This window comes from Oncorhynchus kisutch, linkage group LG14 (assembly GCF_002021735.2).
Source record: "Oncorhynchus kisutch isolate 150728-3 linkage group LG14, Okis_V2, whole genome shotgun sequence".
Taxonomy (NCBI): domain Eukaryota; kingdom Metazoa; phylum Chordata; class Actinopteri; order Salmoniformes; family Salmonidae; genus Oncorhynchus; species Oncorhynchus kisutch.
The window spans coordinates 46895479-46916139 of NC_034187.2; the positions used below are offsets into that span (position 1 = coordinate 46895479).

General features: G+C 42.3%; 1 protein-coding gene across 5 annotated transcripts in view; it reads left to right on the forward strand.

The window, feature by feature from the left end:
- Nucleotides 1-20661, forward strand: part of LOC109903819 (ena/VASP-like protein) — a 67012-nt gene that overhangs the window by 14572 nt on the left and 31779 nt on the right. For 3 of the 5 annotated variants that reach the window (XM_020500796.2, XM_020500794.2, XM_031788448.1), the window contains exons 2-3: nt 13951-14119; nt 14465-14642. In XM_020500796.2, coding sequence (XP_020356385.1) covers nt 13951-14119; nt 14465-14642 — 347 coding nt within the window. Of the gene's footprint in view, nt 1-4987; nt 5202-13950; nt 14120-14464; nt 14643-16068; nt 16348-20661 lie in introns of those variants that run through there. The other 2 variants (XM_031788449.1, XM_020500797.2) reach the window with 2 other exon arrangements.

Genomic DNA, 20661 nt, shown 5'->3' on the forward strand with positions numbered 1-20661 from the left:
ACGCTGTTAGCGCGCACCCCGCTAACTAGCTAGCCATTTCACATCACATCAGTTAAACCAGCCTAATCTCGGGAGTTGATAGGCTTGAAGTTATAAACAGCAGAGCTGCTGGCAAAATGCAAAATTTCTGATTTCTGATCGTTATGAAAACTTGAAATGGCCATTTCGATTAATCTGTCAACCTCTAATAAGAACATCCAATAGTCAAAGGTATATGAAATACAAAATCGTATAGTGAGAAATAGTCCTATAATTCCTATAATAACTACAACCTAAAACTTATTACCTGGGAATATTGAAGCTCATGTTAAAAGGAACCACCAGCTTTCAAGGAACTTAAACGTTAGCTTTCTTACATGGCACATACTGTATTTCACTTTTACTTTCTTCTACAACACTTTGTTTTTGCATTATTTAAACCAAATTGAACATGTTTCATTATTTATTAGAGGCAAAATTGATTTTATTGATGTATTATATTAAGTTGAAATAAGTGTTTATTCAGTATTGTTGTAATTGTCATTATTACAAATACATTTAAAAGATCTGCCGATTTAATCGGTATCTGCTTTTTTTGGTCCTCCAATAATCGGTATTGTTATCGGCATTGAAAAATCATAATCGGTCGACCTCTAGTTTGGACACCATTCGATAGTTCTTCATTTAGGACAGAGGCACACACAATTTGCACAAACTATCTACCATTACAATGTTAATTTAAAGTTCTTTCTGAATAGCATGCATGTATACCTTCATCATTTGTTTCCGAAAATCATCCCAGCAATATGGTGACTCTGTTTCACTTCAGCTGAAGTCAGTGTCACTCATGCCAAACACGAATGTGCCAGCCATTGACCTACATACAAAGTGGTCCAAGTCAGCTTTAGCTGTTTCTGTTCGTTTGAGTGGGAGTTATAGTTGACCAAACATGATATCACAGTATCTGATTGTTATTGAACATCATTGGCTTTAGACACTGCAATTTGGGTGGTACATTGGCTGGTGGGTTGTGGTGGAGGAGGCTTAGAACTGTGTGTGTGTGTGCTGTTTTTTCACAAGCAGGGACATTTAGCTAAGAAGATAAGCACATTAATGGAGCAGGAGGAAAAGACCATTAAGGACCACATCCCTATCTCCTATATATGGCTTATTTCTCATCCATTCAACGTGCTATACTTTCAGATGTAAGAGTGGGGGGGGCAGGGTAAAACATTGAGCTTGTCTATATCATATGGTGTCCATCAAAGTGATTCCTAGGGATTGAAGTTGGAGTTTGGTGACAGAGTATTCTGTATTGTTTGCTGAAAAAAATGCAGTGCATTAATGAGCACAAAGGTTTCTTTTTTATTTATCTTTTATTTCAATACTCAGTTTACAGCTATGTAAATCCTCATACTTTATGGCATTATTGTGCAATATTTGAAAAAGTCTCAAAGAAGTTTACCATTGTCCGAAAATGGTCATGGCAGTCTGTTCTGTCCCTTATATAACCACACTTGCCACCAGGTCTTCCAACAGGTTGGAGTTCAATAGGTTACACTGTAACAAAACATTTTGTAATGGAAAACAAGTGTTTATTTTTGGACAAAATCATGTAGTCCCTCCCTGTTTCTGTCAATTTTCTACCGTTTGGTGCCTAATGAATACCACCCAGGCCTTCTGGGAAGTTGCCCTCCCTTCCAGTGGGACTTTCTCTGTGCTGAGATTACAGCCTGGTGCCTAAATGAGAGATAAACCCTAGTTAATTTAGCCTTAAAACAGGAGTGAAGTAACAATCTCCTCGGAAGTCGCCTGTAATCCCGCCACTGAGTTGCTTTCTGTCAGCTGGTGCGTGTGTGTGTGTTGGAGCTGCCCAAAAATAATTATACTGCACTGCACTCTGGGAAAAACACTAGTGTATAATCCACTCGGAAGTCGCCTGTAATCCCGCCACTGAGTTGCTCTCTGTCAGCTGGTGCGTGTGTGTGTGGTGGAGCTGCCCAAAAATGATTATACTGCACTGCACTCTGGGAAAAACACTAGTGTATAATCCACTCTATCCCCTCCCTGCTGCCCTCTTTTTAATAACAGGGAAGGAACTCCACTTCTCCTTTTTTTTCTCCTTTCTCCTTCATTCACCAAAATATGCATGCTGCTGTTTTTCTTCATCGTCGGTGTGTGGAGCAAGGAGTCAGGGAGGGTACAGAATACAGACTGAATGGGAGAGGAAACTTTAATTAAGTCTGCTGTTCTAATGGGAGTCCCCCTCTACTGCTGATGGGACTGGCAGCTCTGGCTTCATTCTCACTGGTCTCTCTACTACACCTGAGGATGAGTACCTGTCTGTGTAAGACAAGAGACAGTGCTGTACTCCACAGCATGCAAGTGTGGGACCTGTATTGAGAGACTCTTATTTTGACAGCGTAGACTCTGGCTCTGAAGTATAGAGCAGGGGTTGCTGGGAGATCTCCAGTTTAGATTTTGGTGCCACTGCAGGTGCACGATCTCTGCTTTTATTCTTTGTATTTTATTTGTCCCCTTTAGGCTCGATAGTCTCTAATTAATCCTTGAAGTCTAATAATGAAGTCATTGTCCTTGGATCTTCATTTTTTATCATCAGCATTACATTTGGAGGCAGCTGTGGAATTTCTTAATCTGCCTTACACATTTTTCATTACAGGTCTCATACTTTATTTTTGGCTTTGCACTTGATGTGACTGAAATGTGAACTACAATTAGCAGAATAGCAGACATATCATTGTTACCCAGTAAACGGAGTGAGCGAGAAAGGCCTTACAAATCAATCACATGAAGCAGCAGACAGAGAGAGTGATGCTGTGTTGTGTTCTATTATTTGGGTCTGTTCGGGTACATTCCACTGAACCAGAAGCATTAAACAAATACCCTGCCTGTCAACAAAGGGTTTGCCCACTGGCTGGCTGGTCATCACCTAGGGTTGTTGTCCTCTCATCGCTTGATGCCCGCTCTGCCTCCAGGGTTCCCATGGAAACCCTGAATTGGTCCCAGGCAAAATGTTATTTATTTGTCATGATGGGGAAATTAGGCCAACAACTTCTGTGCCAAACCGGCATCCTGCTTTTAGAAAAAACGCTGCTCAAATTGAACGCAGCTTACTATTAATTTTGCAACAAAAAATAGCGTTTCTTATTGGACAAGTTCAGGTTAGTACATCCCTGTATCTGCCGTTTGCTTCCATTTGGTTCCTAGTGAATACATCCCAGAACTGTACTACCAGAAAGTACTCAGCTAATGGATGGGGTACATACAGTACATTACACCGAAACCCAACATCCATGTTACATGAAAGACCCTGTGTATGTGCGTGTGCGTATGTACAGCAGAGGCTTGCTTTGTGTGTGTGTGTGTGTGTGTGTGTGTGTGTGTGTAGGGGCAGAGCTTGCTTAATTAAAAAGGCTAGAAACATGGTGGCCTCCTTTATCCAGTTCACCCATGAGGCTTATTTGACATGGTTAAGCACTCAATGTAGCAGAAGCCTCCATCCAGCATCTCACTCCCACTCTTCTAGCTAGAACATGTCTGGAGGCTAGCATTATCACAACTTCTGCCTCAAGATCCTTATAAGCCATCATAATGGATGTTGTACTACCTCTGTGTAATAGCTATTTCAAGGTATCCCCAAAGAAAACGCAAATACCGTATTATAATAGTGATGTGTCTGAGCACTCCTGTCCAATCCCAGTAAGCAAAGCTGGTTGTAAAGATGTCATTTCAACTGCAAAACTGGTTGAAAGTACATATTTTCAACTGGTTTTGCTCAGTGGGATAGGCCTATACACTTACACAGGTACAGGGGTGATTTTAATTGTATTTAACTACATTGTTATTGACTGGCTATATTGTTTTGAGTGTTATATTGAATGGATGTTCCTTAAAACGAAAAATAAGTCACACAAAAGTCTCCAATAGTTATTACACACACATAGCCTGTCAATGGTCATTTAATTATTCAGGGATGTTTAGAAACAAAGACCCCATATTATTGTCTGTTTTTGTTCCTTTCACGTTCTGACCATAGTTCCTTTGTTTTGTCTTTGTTTTAGTATGGTCAGGGCGTGAGTTGGGGTGGGCAGTCTATGTTCCTTTTTCTATAATTTGGGATTTCTGTGTTTGGCCTGGTATGGTTCTCAATCAGATGCAGCTGTCAATTGTTGTCCCTGATTGAGAACCATACTTAGGTAGCCTGGTTTCACTTTTAGGTTGTGGGTGATTATTTTCTGTTTAGTGTGTGTTGCACCTGACGGAGATGTTTCGTTTGATCTCTTTTGTTACTTTGTATTTCAGTTCAGTTTATTAAAAGGATGAACACTTACCACGCTGCACATTGGTCCGATCCTTGCTACTCCTCAGAAGAGGAAGAGGAAAGCCGTTACAGTTCCCCTGATAATTCTGTTAATTTGTGTTTTTTATCAATATTTTGACTAGTATTCATGACTTGGACATGAAAAGTGCTTATCCATTTTTTTAAAGGTCTTGAGTATAAGAAAGACTGACAGGGTTTAAGCCCATAGTGACTGACAAGGAGAGCCACAGTCGCCACTTACGTCCTCACTTAACTTCTACATTAATGTGGATGCAACCATAATATTTGTGCGTCAGTAACTTTCTCACTCATCATTATTCACGATTCATTCAGGATTATCCGTAATCATGGTAGCATCCACATTAATGAAGAAGTGTTTAGAAACATATTCTATTTACAATAAAAGTGACTCCAAAATGACACAATACATTATTTTTTATTCATTTCTATTGGGCACAAAATAATCTGAAACACAACCAAAACAAACAGCAAATGCATCCAACACACAAGCTTGATGTCGTCGGTGTGTGCCATGAATGTGGGACCAAATACTTAACTTTTTACTTCTTTAATACAGAAGTGAATTTGTCCCAATACTTTTGGTCCCCTAGAATGGAAGAACTATATACAAAAAGTGCTGTAAATTCTAAACGGTTCACCCGATATGGAAGAAACTACCCTCAGCTGACAGTCTGCACCTTAACCTCATAGCCATTGTATCATTTCAAATCCAAAGTGCTGGAGTACAGAGCCAAAACAACAACAAAAAACATTTGTCACTGTCCCAATACTTTGAGCTCATTGTATACTGTTTATGATTTGTAGGTGCAGTGCAGTATGCGACCTACGAGAATCGGTCTTGGATCAGGAAGATGTTGATGTTTGTATACACACCCACTACCACCAAGTGCTAATATTAGCATTCTCTAACCACAAACCAGTCAGTGGAGACTAACCCAATATAGAATGTGTTAAAAATGTGCTGCAGTTGTATGACTAGGCCTTTGTATTAGTTCCAGTGCAAATACTGTTACCATCGTGCTAAAGTGTGATGCTCATAGTTCGTCAGGGGCAGTGCAGGAGTTTGCAGTCTGTATGATTTGACCATTCCCATTGTGTCATGTAGACATTGCCCACTCTGTCACCCTAACTTGCAGTGCTGTAGCTCCCTTTAGCTTAGTTGTATTTGTCAGGCTGCCCTTTTCTCTAAGTTATTTTTACGTCCCCAGCGACTGCAAAGTATTTGAGTTCTTTAAAAATGGCTTTGGAGACAGCCGCTAGTGTCAGATGACTATTAATAAGAGGTCTGTGTCTCTTTTAAAGCATGTTATCAGGAAGAAAGGTAAGACCCAAGTGCAGATTGTGTGAAGTAACAATGTTTATTGTAACAGGGGCAGAAAAACGACAGGTCAAGGCAGGCAGGGGTCAATAATCCAGAGTAGGAGCAAAGGTACAGGACGGCAGGCAGGCTCAGGGTCAGGCAGAGTGGTCGGGTGGGCGGGTACAGGGTCAGGACAGGCAAGGGTCAAAAACCAAGAGGACGAGAAAAAGCGATGCTGGCGAAAGACAGGAGCTGACAGGAACAAGCATTGGTAAGCTTGAAAAACAAGACGAACTGGCACAGACAGACAGAAAACAGGTATAAATACCCAGAGGATAAGTGGGGGAAGATGGGCGACACCTGGAGGGGGTGGAAACGGGCACAAGTACAGGTGAAACAGATCAGGGCGTGACACATGTGGTTGTTGTACAGCAAGTATCCTCATTAAGAGTGGTCATAACCCAAATTATATTCATAGCTCTAATGTGGTTACAATAGCACTATCTTCTGTAGTGGTGGAAGTCTGGTAGAAGACAGGAATCTGAATTGAGAGTGACAAGCCTACATCAAATAAAAAAATGTAAAAAGTATGAACAATTGTGAACATTTGCACCCCAAAAATAATTTTTTTTGAAATGCAATAACAATAACGAGGCTATACAAGGAGTACCGGTACCGATTTAATGTGCTGGGGTTACGAGGTAGTCGAGGTGATTGAGGTAATATCTACATGTAGGTAGGGGTAAAAGTCACTAGGCAATCAGGATAGATAATAAACAGAGTAGCAGCAGCGTGTGTGAAAGTGTGTATGTATGTATGTGTGTGTGTGTGTGTGTGTGTTGGAGTGTCAATGTAGCAGCAGTGTGTGTGCGCATAGAGTCAGTGCAAAAAAAAAGTCTGGGTAGGTATTTGATTACCTGTTCAGTCTTATGGCTTGTGGGTAGAAGCTGTTCAGGAGCCTTTTGGTCCCAGACTAGGACGATCCGGTACCGCTGGTCGTGCGGTAGCATAGAGAACAGTCTATGACTTGGGTGGCTGGAGTCTGACAATTGTTGGGGCCTTCCTCTGACACCGCCTGGTAAGAGATCCTGGATGGCAGGGAGCTCGATGATTGAGCAATGTCAGTCAGACAAATTGACGGCGCTATGCTTTATTTCTGACTTAGCCTGGTGGGGTACTGAAACCAATGCTTCACAGAGAAGGCATATAAACCCTCGACTCCAAATGACTCCAGAAATAGGGCTTGTTTTTGTAAGGGGATCTGTCAGACACTAAAGAACTGAGTATCTCCTCAGGGACATGGGTGGTCTCTGTACTGTGTAGAAGCACCTGTTATGTGATTAGATTGAGCCCAACTCAATTTAGAACCAGATAGAATATATCTTTATGCTCTAAGTCCCATTAATGTCTTTGAAAGCTTTGAGTAAGGAAATCCATCTTGTGTAGACACGGGATATCCTCCATTGCTAAGTCCTACTTGACTGAGTAAGATAACTGGTGAACTATGCCCACAGTTGAGTCTAAAACATGTTGGGGTCTACCTGTGGTTGCCAGGATACCAGAGAGGCATAAGCTTGTTTTCTGTAAGGCTTTATTTTAGATTTATTTGAATGGCTTTTATTGATTTAGTTAATGACTCAATTGAGCCCAAGACTTCCTTATTTTGAATGTGGTAAATGAAGATGCTCTCAAACCTTCTCCTCCATTTATTGCTGTTAGCCTTCAGTTATTAGCTGTTAGCCTTTGCTTCCGTTGCTGAGATATTATTTCACCTACTGTGTCAAACTAAACCTCACTCAAAAGCTCAAATGAAGCACAGCACTGTTGCCTGCTGCGCTAACTGGCTGAGATGTCACATAAAGGGTAAACCAAACTTGCTATATCCGACTGCATGCTCAATGTCTCCTCAAGGACTTACTGTGCAATGATTGGATTTTTAGATTATCTGTAATTGATTACCACACTGCGCGTCAATTTAATTTGAAAAGCACTTGCAAGGATAATGATGGTGACTGATTGTGTGATGACTGTCTGATGGTTGATACTGAAGTGTAGTGAGAATGTGTCAGTGCCAGGCTTACAGTAGGTTAGTATTCAAGGACGGACAGCTGTCGGTCCCTGTCCTACGGCATTCTTTCAGAGCCTGACCCTCTAATATTGTTGTAGTGTACTGCGCTGGCCTGATTACACATCTGCCATAGTTGCTGGAACTGTACTGGAAAGGACAGTGTGAAAATAAACTATCTGAGCTGTTCGGTTCGGGATGGCACAATAGTGTGAAAAAGGTAGTAGATGTTGGTGCAAGAGGTTCTGAATCCTGCACTCATACTGCCTCACCCATTTGCTGTGCTGAGGCATGGCTGAAGTGTCAGTCTCCATGTCCTCCACCTCCTAGAGAGGAAGGAGATCACAGAGGAAGGCCACATGCTGGCATTTGAATGCTAGTGATGTCCTAGGGGCCTTAGAGTCTAGATGACCCATTGTCTGTCTGTGGTGGAATCTTGATTTAGCTGCGATATTTTAAATACTTATTTTGGATATTGAAAAGGCTTTCTATGTTGAGGCACCCACTTTGCAAAATATATCCTTTAAGTATTGGTGTCTTGAAATGACAGCTGTGAATGCTGTGCTAATTTGCCAGTCTGTACAATAAAGACTAAGAATGTTGGGTCGCCTGAAGTAGCTGAGTAAGATAGTTATTTAAAGCAGTTAGCTCAAATAGCAGAGCTTCGCTGTCCCTTTGGTAATCAAGGTGAACATTTTAAAACTTTGTCACTTCACAGTCCCCTGAGGGCATAAGCAAATCTCGCCTTTTAGAGCTCCATGTGTGAAACATCAATACCCTGTCATGCTGTCAGGAATATCACACCATATTGTTATTCATACTCTTAAATCACCCGCCGGGTGCACGGCTGAGTCACAAACGTATTAGCAAGATTGGATTATTTGAATCAGCTGTATAGTGCTAGGGCACAAACCAAAACGTGCACCCTGGGTGCCCCAGGAAAGACTTTGTAAAGCCCTGCTGTCCAGGTTGTTGGTGTACTGGAAACATTTTCCCTATGAGCAAAAGATGTTGAAAATACATATTTTGGGTTGAAAAGACTTTGAAAATGTGTATTTAGTTCTCTCTGGTTTGTATCAACATCTCAATGTAGATTTTTATTTACATAGATTGAAAGAAGTCATTGAAAGTGACGCATGGAGATACATGTTTTTTCCAGGACTCCGACACCACCTCCAAGGCGTTATCATTAGTGCTTTGAAATGTTCTTGTTCACCACATAAGTCAATTGTTTAATTCTTGTTGTCGAAAGGGATGGAGAGTTTGGAATCAAGTCAGTCTCTGCCTGGACCAAAACCATGGTTATTTGTGGATGCAAATTCACCATTCCTCTGGTTTGAGCTCCTGGTCTCTCATTTACTTTTAAACAGATACATTCCTCCCATCTGGTGATCAGATAGTTAATTAGACACTGGTTTTCACTCACCGTGTTATTATCATAGATCAGCAACACACACCTTTCTGCCCATGTCTCCAAACATTCTGACATATACCAACTAGCGCATGTTCCGAGAACCATTACATTTTAGTAATTTAGCAAACACTCAGTAGTGTAAGGCTGCTTTACAGTAGTGAGTGCATACTTTTTCGTATTGGTCCCCCTTTGGAATCGAACCCACAACCCTGGCACTGCAAGCATTTCTTAGAGCTTGGTGAGAGCATGGTTGTCCTATGGTTATTTTGATACAACCTTCCCACAACTTTCTGGGATAGTTGCTTGGCTTTGGAACATTCTCAGCACATTTAAGAAACTTGACCCCCAAAAAACATGTTATTTTTGGTATTTCATTGCTCTGACACAGAACGTGTCAGAGCAGTTCAAACATGGTTACATTTCATTTCAATTTTGGTAATGTTCTAGGAAAAATTTCTAACTGGGTTGACATTGGGAATGTTCTCAAATAGTTCAGAGAACGTTAAGAAAAACCTCTCCTGTGGGAATTTCAGTACATCAGCAAAACATTTCCTGCACGTTTCCTCATGGTTCTACTTAAGGTCATGTTCTTAAATTGTTCCGAGAACGCTAAGAGAACTTTCCATATGTGCAGTGGTGCAGCAGTCTAAGGCACTACATACCAATGCTTGAGGCATCACTACAGACACGGGTTCGATTCCAGGCTGTGTCACAACTGGCTGTGACTTAAGTCCCATAGGGGGGCGCACATTGGCCCAGCGTCGTCCGGGTTAGGGGAGGGTTTGGCCCGGGGGGCTTTACTTGGCTCATCGCGCTCTAGAGACTCCTTATGGTGGGCTGGGTGCCTGCAGACTGACTTGTTGTCGTCAATGGAACAGTGTTTCCTCCAACACATTGGTTCAGCTGGTGCAGCAGGTTAAGTAGGCAGGTTAGAAGGGTCATGTTTCGGAGGAAGCATGATTCGACCTTCGCCTCTCCCGTGGCAGTTGGGGGGTTGTAGCGATGAGACTGATTGTAATTGGATATCACGAAATTGGGGTGAAAAGGGGGTTTAAACAAAAAAAGAAACATTCCATGAAAACATAAATTCCATCTCAGCAATTAAAATGAACAGTTTTGTATGCGTAAAAAACATGGCATGGTAGTTCCATCCTGGTGGCCCAGTGGACTAATTCCATAGACAGAGAAGATTACAGGTTTGAATCTCACTGATGCCGTGTCACAATAAAAAATAAATGTGTTTGCATGATTAATGCCTAATGCCTTTACATGTGTTCTATCTATGCTTGTAGTTCAAAAAAGTTAACCCAAAATAAGCTAGCAGTGTTATTAAAAGTATTACTTTTATTTATTTGTATTTTATTTCACCTTTATTTAACCAGGTAGGCTAGCTGAGAACAAGTTCTCATTTGCAACTGCGACCTGGCCAAGATAAAGCATATCAATTCGTTCCAGTCATGGGCAGCAGAGAACTGGAAGGAAAGACGACCAAAGGAGGAATTGGCTTTGGGGGTAACCAGTGAGATATATCTGCTGGAGCGCGTGCTACGAGTGGGTGCTGCTATGGTGACCAGTAAGCTGAGATAAGGCAGGGCTTTACCTAGCAGATACTTGTAGATAACCTGTAGCCAGTGGATTTGGCGACGAGTATGAAGCGAGGGACAACCAACGAAAGCGTACAGGTCGCAATGGTGGGTAGTGTATGGGGCTTTGGTGACAAAACAGATGGCACTGTGATAGACTGCATCCAGTTTGTTGAGTAGAGTGTTGGAGGCTATTTTATAGATGACATCACCGAAGTCGAGGATCGGTAGGATGGTCAGTTTTACGAGGGTATGTTTGGCAGCATGAGTGAAGGATGCTTTGTTGCTATATAGGAAGCCGATTCTAGATTTAATTTTGGATTGGAGATGCTTAATGTGAGTCTGGAAGGAGAGTTTACAGTCTAACCAGGCACCCAGGTATTTGTAGTTGTCCATGTATTCTAAGTCAGAGCCGTCCAGCATCACTACTCTGGACGGCTCTGACTTAGAATACATGGACAACTACAGGTGGGCAGGTGCGGGCAGTGATCGATTGAATAGCATGCATTTGGTTTTATTTGCGTTTAAGAGCAGTTGGAGGCCATGGAAGGAGAGTTGTATGGCATTGAAGCTCGTCTGGAGGTTAGATAACACAGTGACCAAGCAGGGGCCAGAAGTATACAGAATCGTGGCTGAGGTGCACCCATGACCAGCTCTGAAACCAGATTGCATAGCGGAGAAGGTATGGTGGTATCCGAAATAGTCAGTAATCTGTTTGTTAACTTGGCTTTCGAAGACTTTATAAAGACAGGGTAGGATAGATATAGGTCTGTAGCAGTTTGGGTCTAGAGTGTCACCCCCTTTGAAGAGGGGGATGACCGTGGCAGCTTTCCAATCTTTGGGAATCTCAGACGATGCGAAAGAGAGGTTGAACAGGCTAGTAATAGGGGTTGCAACAATTTCGGCAGATATTTTTAGAAAGAGAGGTTCCAGATTGTCTAGCCCGGCTGATTTGTAGGGGTTTTGCAGCTCTTTCAGAACATCAGCTATCTGGATTTGGGTAAAGGAGAAATGGTGGGGGCTTTGGCGGGTTGCTGTGGAGGGTGCTGGGCAGTTGACCAGAGTAGGGGTAGCCAGGTGGAAAGCATGTCCAGCCGTAGAGAAATGCTTATTGAAATTCTCAATTATAGTGGATTTATCAGTGGTGACTGTGTTCCCTAGCCTCAGAGCAGTGTGCAGCTGGGATGGGTGCTCTTATTCTCCATGGACTTTACAGTGTCCCAGAACTTTTTTGAGTTAGTACTACAGGATGCAAATTTCTGTTTGAAAAACCTTGCTTTTCTAACTGCCAGTGTATATTTGTTCCTAACTTCCCTGAAAAGTTGCATATCACGGGGGCTATTCGATGCTAATGCAGAACGCCACAGGATGTTTTTGTGCTGGTCAAGGGCAGACAGGTCTGGAGTGAACCAAGGACTATATCTATTCCTAGTTCTACATTTTTTGAGAGGGGCATTCTTATTTAAGATGGTGAGTAAGGCACTTTTAAAGAATAGCCAGGCATCATCTACTGACGGGATGAGGTCACTGTCATTCCAGGATACCCCGGCCAGGTCGATTAGAAAGGCCTGCTCGCAGAAATGTTTCAGGGAGCGTTTGACAGTGATGAGGGGTGGTCGTTTGGTTGCAGACCCATTACAGATGCAGGCAATGAGGCAGTGATCGCTGAGATCTTGATTGAAAACAGCAGAGGTGTATTTGGAAGGTGAGTTAGTTAGGATGACATCTATGAGGGTGCCCTTGTTTACTGATTTGGGGTTGAACCTGGCAGGTTCATTGGTTCATAATTTGGGTGAGATTGAGGCCATCAAGCTTAGTTTGTAGGATGGCCGGCATGTCCCAGTTTAGGTCACCTAGTAGCACGAGCTCAGAAGATAGATGGGGGGCAATCAATTCACATATGGTTTTGAGGGCACAGCTGGGGACAGAGGGGATTCTATAGCAAGCAGCAACAGTGAGAGACTTGTTTCTGGAAAGGTGAATTTTTAGAAGTAGAAGCTCAAATTGTTTGGGTACAGACTAAGATAGTAATACAGAACTCTGCAGTAGATTGCAAAACCGCCCCCTTTGGCAGTTCTATTTTGGCGGAAAACGTTATAGTTAGGAATGGAAATTTCAAGGTTTTTGATGGTTTTCCTAAGCCAGGATTCAGACACGGCTAAGATATCTGGGTTGGCAGAGTGTGCTAAAGTAGTGAGTAAAACAAACTTAGAGAGTAGGCTTCTAATGTTAACATGCATGAAACCAAGGCTTTTACGTTTACAGAAGTCAGCAAATGAGAGCACCTGTGGGGTGGGAGTGGAGCTAGGCACTGCAGGACCTGGATTAACCTCCACATCACCAGAGGAACAGAGGAGAAGTAGGATAAGGGTACGGCTAAAGACTATACGAACTGGCCGTCTAGCACGTTCAGAACAGAGAGTAAAAGGAGCAGGTTTCTGGGCACAATAGCATAGATTCAAGGCATAGTGTACAGACAAAGGTAGGATGTGAGTACATTGTAGGTTAACCCCAGACATTGAGTAATGAAGAGAGAGATATAGTCTCTAGAAATGTTTAAACCAGGTGATGTCATGTAGGAGGTGGAACAACATGGTTGGTTAAGGCATATTGAGCAGGGCTAGAGGCTCTACAGTGAAATAAGACAGTAATCACTAACCAGGATAGTAATGGACAAGGCATATTGATATTAGAGAGAGGCATGCGTAGCCATGTGAATATATGGGTCCAGTGAGTGGTTGGGCTGGCTGGGGACACAGCGATTCACACATTTAGCAGGCCGATGCTAACAAGCTAACAGTTAGTAGGCCGGGGCTGAACAAGCTAGCAGCTAGTAGACCGGGGCAAGCTAGCAGTTAGCAGGCCGGGTTAGCAAGCAAGCAGTTAGCATGGGCTAGCAGTTACAGACCGGGCAGGTAAGCTAGCAGTTAGCAGGCCGGGGCCGGAAACTAGCAGTTAGTAGACTGGGGCAATTATTATTATTATTATTGAAACATTCAGTGAAAGATTTAAGAAAGTTATACAAAAACCTCCAAATAACCCATAATTTCTGTTCCCATAGCGTTAATAAAACCTCCCAGGGAAACTTTCAAGGAACCAGAGTAAAACGTTCTCAGAACCTTCCTGCAACCTAAAAATAAACATTGCCAGAACAGGTGAAATTGAGGAATTGTTTTTCTTTTTTTTTTACATTAACACCATGTCTTTGTTGTTGACCTCTAACCCTTGTGTCTTCCTCCTTCACAGTGAACAGAGTATCTGCCAAGCCCGCGCCTCGGTCATGGTGTATGATGACGCCAGTAAGAAGTGGGTGCCAATCAAGCCGGGACAGCAGGGCTTCAGCCGCATCAACATCTACCACAACACGGCCAACAACACCTTCCGCGTGGTTGGGGTCAAACTACAGGACCAGCAGGTACACACACACACACTAAGGTGAATTTGTCTGTTATAGTCATTTCTATGGACCTACATATGTGACGTAGATATGGGGGAAGACATGTTTCACTGCAAGCCTATTCATCACACACACTGGCTTAAGGATAATAATAGAGATAGAGTCCATCTCTTATGCAAGACAATCTCTTTCAAATTCAGCACTGTGATAAGAATAAAGATGCAAACAATGTTTTTGAAATGTACCAGTAATTTCTATGGCACTATTGATGGAATTCCATCTTGTACACTGATCTAAGCTGACAATAGTATTTGGCAAATAATGAATGATTGATGAGTACTTGGCTGTCTGTCTGTCTCTCAGGTAGTGATCAACTACTCCATAGTAAAGGGGCTGAAGTATAATCAGGCCACACCCACCTTCCACCAGTGGCGTGATGCCAGGCAGGTGTACGGTCTCAACTTCGCCAGCAAGGAGGAGGCCACCACCTTCTCCACCGCCATGATGTTTGCCCTCAATGTGCTCAGCTCGCAAGACGGAGGTGGGACCCTTTCCAGTGTGGCAATAACCTGTATGTCAGTCTGTTTATGTCACAGTCAAAGGGTTTATCTGGGCCGTAGCTGAAACTGATGAATGTTAATTGTCAGTTGTACTCGACACGCTAGCTACTAATTGTCAGTCAAAATGCAAATCTTTTTAGCCAGTCATTTGTGGCCAGTTTAACTCCACTATCATCCCAGGATTGTTGGAACAACAAAATATTTTGTTGAACATGTTTAGGTTGTTGTAAGATATAATATCTCTTATAGATATAATCTATTTTCAGAAAGGATTTCAACCTTTTCATTTTACACTTGGTTCAGCCAATGACATTAGTGCTGTAGGTGCTAGTCAGTCTGGTTGCTGGGTTGATCTCAACTGAGTTATTTTTTTTTCTTCTTTTTTTTAACTAGGCAAGTCAGTTAAGAACAAATTCTTATTTACAATGACAGCCTAGGAACAGTGGGTTAACTGCCTTGTTCAGGGGCAGAACGACATACAATCCCAGCTCGGGATTTGATCTAGCAACCTTTTCGTTACTGGCCCAACACTAACCACCTGCCGCCGTTCTACCTCCCTCTGCTGGATATCAAGCTCTAAGGTGAAAACAGAACCATAACTAGTGTATCTCTATGGCTCAGGCTGAAATCTTTCAGCAAAGTGTGGGAAATTGGTAATACAAAACAAACCATAGAACCCTGCTTGACTATAAACTCAGTGACCTATGTCGTGTTCAGTTCAGTTGTAGCAAAAAAAAACATTTGCAGCAAAACGTTTAAAAATGTTATGCAACGGAAAATTATTTAAAAGGTCTTATTGGACAAGATCAAATAGTACATCCCCATTTCACTTAGTTTCAAAATGTTTTTCCCTATTGAACACAACCCAGGCTAGGGCCCAGGCTGCCAGACTTAGATATGTTCAGTAGCCTGGTCATTGGTCATTTAAGCATAAAGTATGAGGGCTGATTGCAGAGAGTTGTGACAATACTGCATGCCTAATGCAACACTATCCAAACTAACCATTACAACTATTAACACTATCACACCAGGAAAGACACTTGCACACATCAATGTAAAGACCTGTAGTTAGAGGAGATGTATGGTCCTGCTAGTTTATGACAACAGAAATGTAGTGAGGTCTTTATATGAAGCCTTCCAGTCTCTACCCATACTTAACAAATAGCACATGTGCCTCTCCTATTACAGGCTGCTACTTATACGCTGTTGGGAGGGGGAGTCCGGTGACGGCTCCATTCCGTCCTCTAGCCTTCCTATTGGTGCACAGCCTGGCTAAAATACCCATGGAGCCAAACTGTCTTAGACCGCCAAATCTCACATGGCACTCTCCTTTTTTGGGGAACCTTTGAGGTGACCGGAGTGGGCCATGTTGGAGGTGAGCTGAGCTATAGGGCTCCTCAACAAGCAAACCCAAGGTGCTTCTTTAGTCCAGGGAACGCAGTCGCAGGCATTCTTCCGCTTTATACATGCTACGGTCCCATGTTGGATCACCAGACTCGTGGCTAATGCTATTCCAGTAGTCTGGCCAGCTGCCTGACTAGAAGCCATAGTTAGTACGTATACTGCATACAGTAATAGCTTGCTAAAGACACTGTAAGAACAGCAGAGAGTGTCTCACGATTATTCTTACTCCAGATATGTCACCAGCCACTATCAGAAGGTGCACTTCTGCGAAGATCATCCTCAGTAAGTAGAGTAGGTGATAGAGGGAGGGGGGTAATCAGGGTGATCTATTGCATGAGGGTGCTGCTGGCAATGTGAGGCTGATGGAATTGGCAACACCTCTCTGGGTGGCATTGTAGGGCTAAAATAGGGAGGTGATGTTCTGGAAATCACTATGCAGATGTGTAAGCTGTTAATCATCACTAATCATGTAAAGCTTAAGCTGTATGCATTTCTGTTAACTGCCAATTAAAATTGTCCATTTAAACACCTTGGTGGCCCTAAGGGGCAAAGTAGCATTTATATTTGATCATGTTTTGGGGCTACAGCACCACAGGGTGCTTAGATGTGGGGGTCCTGAGGTTTGGAATACTGTTTTTTAGCATCATATTTCACTCAACTTACATTTAGGCAATTAGGTAAACACCATCTGAGTTAGAGAGTGTGAGAAAAAGCAGGCCTATAGCGTTCATAATAACCCTCGATTGTGTTAATGGTGTTGGCTATTGTGTACTTATCTAAAAGCCTTTAATTGTGCAGTCGCTGTGAGGCTGCAGTTGCCAAGTGATATTGACGAGTGGTCCACATTGTTGTATTTGAAATATCAGGCAACTCTTTACCAGCCTAAAACCAACGTATCTTATGTTTAGTTACTTTGTTGTGTCTGGAGCTGAAAGTAAGTGGCTAATAGTGATGTACCGATAAAAAAAAACAGATACCGATAACCGATATTTAAAATGTTAGGGGCCTTAAGCATTCTAGTAGAGTTAAATAGTTAACACACACACGGACGCAGCGGTCTAAGGCACCACAGTCCCTGGTTCAAATCCAGGCTGTATCACATCCCACATGATTGGGAGTACCCATAGGGCAGCGCACAATTGGCCCAGCTTTGTCCGGGTTTGGCCATCATTGTAAATAAATAAGAATTTGTTCTCAACTGACTAGCCTAGTTAAATAAAGGTTACACACACACACACACACACACACACACACACCAACAAGTTATTTTGTTGGCATCTACATATGTCCCATAACCACTAAAACATAATCAAAACCTATTTCTTTCACTTACTTGCTGTGCTGTTTCGTTGTTTATTTGTTCTGTTTCATTCTCAACGCCGTTTTGGGTCTTTGCGTGCCAAAAAAAATATGTCAAATAACACTATTTGACCTGTCAAATAAGCTTGTTGACCAATCAGGACCTGACTATGACTACACGTCACATAATTTAACGTGCTCATACATTTTTTACTTAGTTATTACATGATAACTCTGAGGAGGATGTTGGAAAAAAATATATCGGCTATTGAGTAGACTGATACCCCATTTCATTGATCTCCAATCCTTAAGTAAAGCTGTACAGTGCAATATGAATGTCAATACACACAATAGGCTGACTGGGGAGGTGATTTCACACATTCACAGTCCCGCGATAAGAGCTACAACGTTAATATTTGCGTAAACTCTTCACAGTTGGGTTCTGTGGGTGTCATCGAGTAGACTGATACCATATTTCATTGCTTCACATTCCAACCTTGTTTAACAGTATCTAGTCTAAATATGGCATGATTCCACCAATTGTAACTTTCTGCATCACTTTCAAAGATGTTCTTTTATTTTTAAGGCAAACCGCAAATTCCACTATTGTGACCAATCCTTAATGTGGCTAGCTTCACAACACAACCCGGTCTGGTCGAGCGTCACTAGCCAGATGAAGCTAGCTGGTTGCTTATAATGTTAGACTTTGGGCAACAGGGTTAAGTAGCTGGCTAGCTATTTATTTTCATGAACTGAAGTTCAATTTCATTAGGCAAACAACAAGTGGCTACCTAGCTAATACTTACTCACAAGAATTCCGAAATCATTGCTAAGATTAATGAAATTGACTGCAGTTTCTACTGGTCATTGTTTTCAGGCTGGTTGTACTGGTGCTAGCTAGGTACCAAGCTAAAACTAGCTAGCTACCCCAGAAGTTGCGGTCAAACAAATAATGCTTTATTACCAATGCGGTATTGTAAACGCATTGTTCGTGGCCGGTGTTTGCAGGCTTTTTTGTACAGTTTTTACAGTGCTACTGGTAGTAGTGGTGGTGCTTGGCTTGCATGTGCAAATTCAGAACACACAACATTCTATAATAGAACTGTGTTATTTGATATTTCAAATTAAAAACGTATTTAACTCGTAATGGTGTTATTTCACGTGTACCTTTTTGACACACAAAGACCCAAACGGCGTTCAATAGTGTGCCGTGAAGCAAATAGCAGCGACGCTATTACTGTGTAACTCCGGTAGGGCAACATCTGAAAAATAGCACACTTGGTAATGGGCTCGACCAGTGGCGAAAGCCAACATCACCCACGACAGAGAACGGTTGATTGTCAAGGGCAGTGAATTACATCATCTTGGCGTTAATGGATTTTGCCTTTGAGTTGTCTCTCTGAAATGTTCTTACTCTTTCAAATGACTGCTCGATTTGTTGAATGCTGGATCCATACAGCAGACATTGTGGACTAGGTTAGGAATGCTGTGTTGCACGTGTAGGGCAAAATGTTATGTTATTTAGGTATGCACGGCAGCTTTGACATCGGTTTTGCACATCGGCGTTAAACTAGACATCAGGCCAATACCGATGTTGGCGTTTTTAGCTAATATCGTCCGATTCCGATATGTTCACCGATATATCGTGCATCCCTAGTGGCTACAAAAGTATGTCTACCAAAATATAGCATATTAGCTTTGCAATGGTTTCCTTTGATCGCAAATACTATACAGTATATAGTTCAAATTCTTGGTTTCATGTATTCCAAACAAAACCGTGAAAAGATCAGGTCGGAGGTGGGCTCAGGTTGGCTCATAGACACCATGATAGATTACTGCCCTCAATGGCGATTATGAGTATTTGGGCTGTTTAATGTGCTAACATTAGGTGCCAAAGCATTACAGATAATTATCAGCTGCTAACAAGGGGAATTCAGAGTAGTGTCAAGAAGAATGTAAACAAGACATCCCAAGACATCACCTATCAGAGAGCTGAAGGCTGAGAGAACAAAGAGCAGCACACACACAGACAGGGACACACACAACTAAACTCCTCATAGGCAGTGTAGTGATGAAACCATGTACAGTAGGGAATGATTTATATTTATGTGCTATTTTCTGAAAAAGGTGGCAGGAATGTGAAGCCTATGATTGGGTCTGTTTGATGATGATAGAATATTAAAATATTTCCCCTTCATGAGACGATGACTGTGGGAGATGAAACATGAAAGACTGTTTGGGATTGGGAATTAATCTAGTTTTAGAAAGTGTTACAGTACCTTATTAAAAAACAGCCATCAGCACAAATGAAGCCAACATCCTCGCCTTAGTTGCTCATTAAGAATTGGATTCATGTATTATAAAGCCAACTGGAATACATCAGTAATGTCAAGCGAATTCTGAAAACAAACCAAGATTCCAAACCTACAGATGGTTGGATATGGTAAGGACTCGTTGAAAATATGTATTTTTGGTTGAAAATAAGTATTTTCAATATCTTGTGCTCACTGGGTAAGCAGTATCCATATAAAGATGTTCCACGTGTCCCTCATGCACACAAGGGCACACAAGTTTTGCAAAGGGGCGTCTAGAGTTTATTGTTCGGTATTCCTGATATGAAATACGTGATCTCCCGGATAGCCCTTTTTAACTGCTCGGTCTCAGAATAGCGTCTCATCCTCAGTTGGGGCAGTAGGGTATGACTCAGTAACCACTTAGTTCACACTATGCAGTACCCCAGTCAGTATACACTACCAGTGATGTCAAGGCACGTCATAACGACTTCAAGCAAAGACGGCCTATTTTGGTCTGGTCACTAAAAAGATGTCTAAAAATGTCTAGTATACCTCACCATGATGTCATAATTACAGTTTTGTCCACAGTTTTTTTTTTTCACTGGGCCATTGTCCATCTATGTCCGTCATTGTTGATCCTGCTGTTGGTAACTAAGGTAACTAGCTAAGGTAACTGAGCTAAACGACTACCGCCCCGTAGCACTCACATCCGTCATCATGAAGTGCTTTGAGAGACTAGTCAAGGACCATATCACCTCCACCCTACCTGACACCCTTGACCCACTCCAATTTGCTTACCGCCCAAATAGGTCCACAGACGATGCAATCTCAACCACACTGCACACTGCCCTAACCCATCTGGACAAGAGGAATACCTATGTGAGAATGCTGTTCATCGACTACAGCTCGGCATTCAACACCATAGTACCCTCCAAGCTCGTCATCAAGCTCGAGACCCTGGGTCTCGACCCCGCCCTGTGCAACTGGGTACTGGACTTCCTGA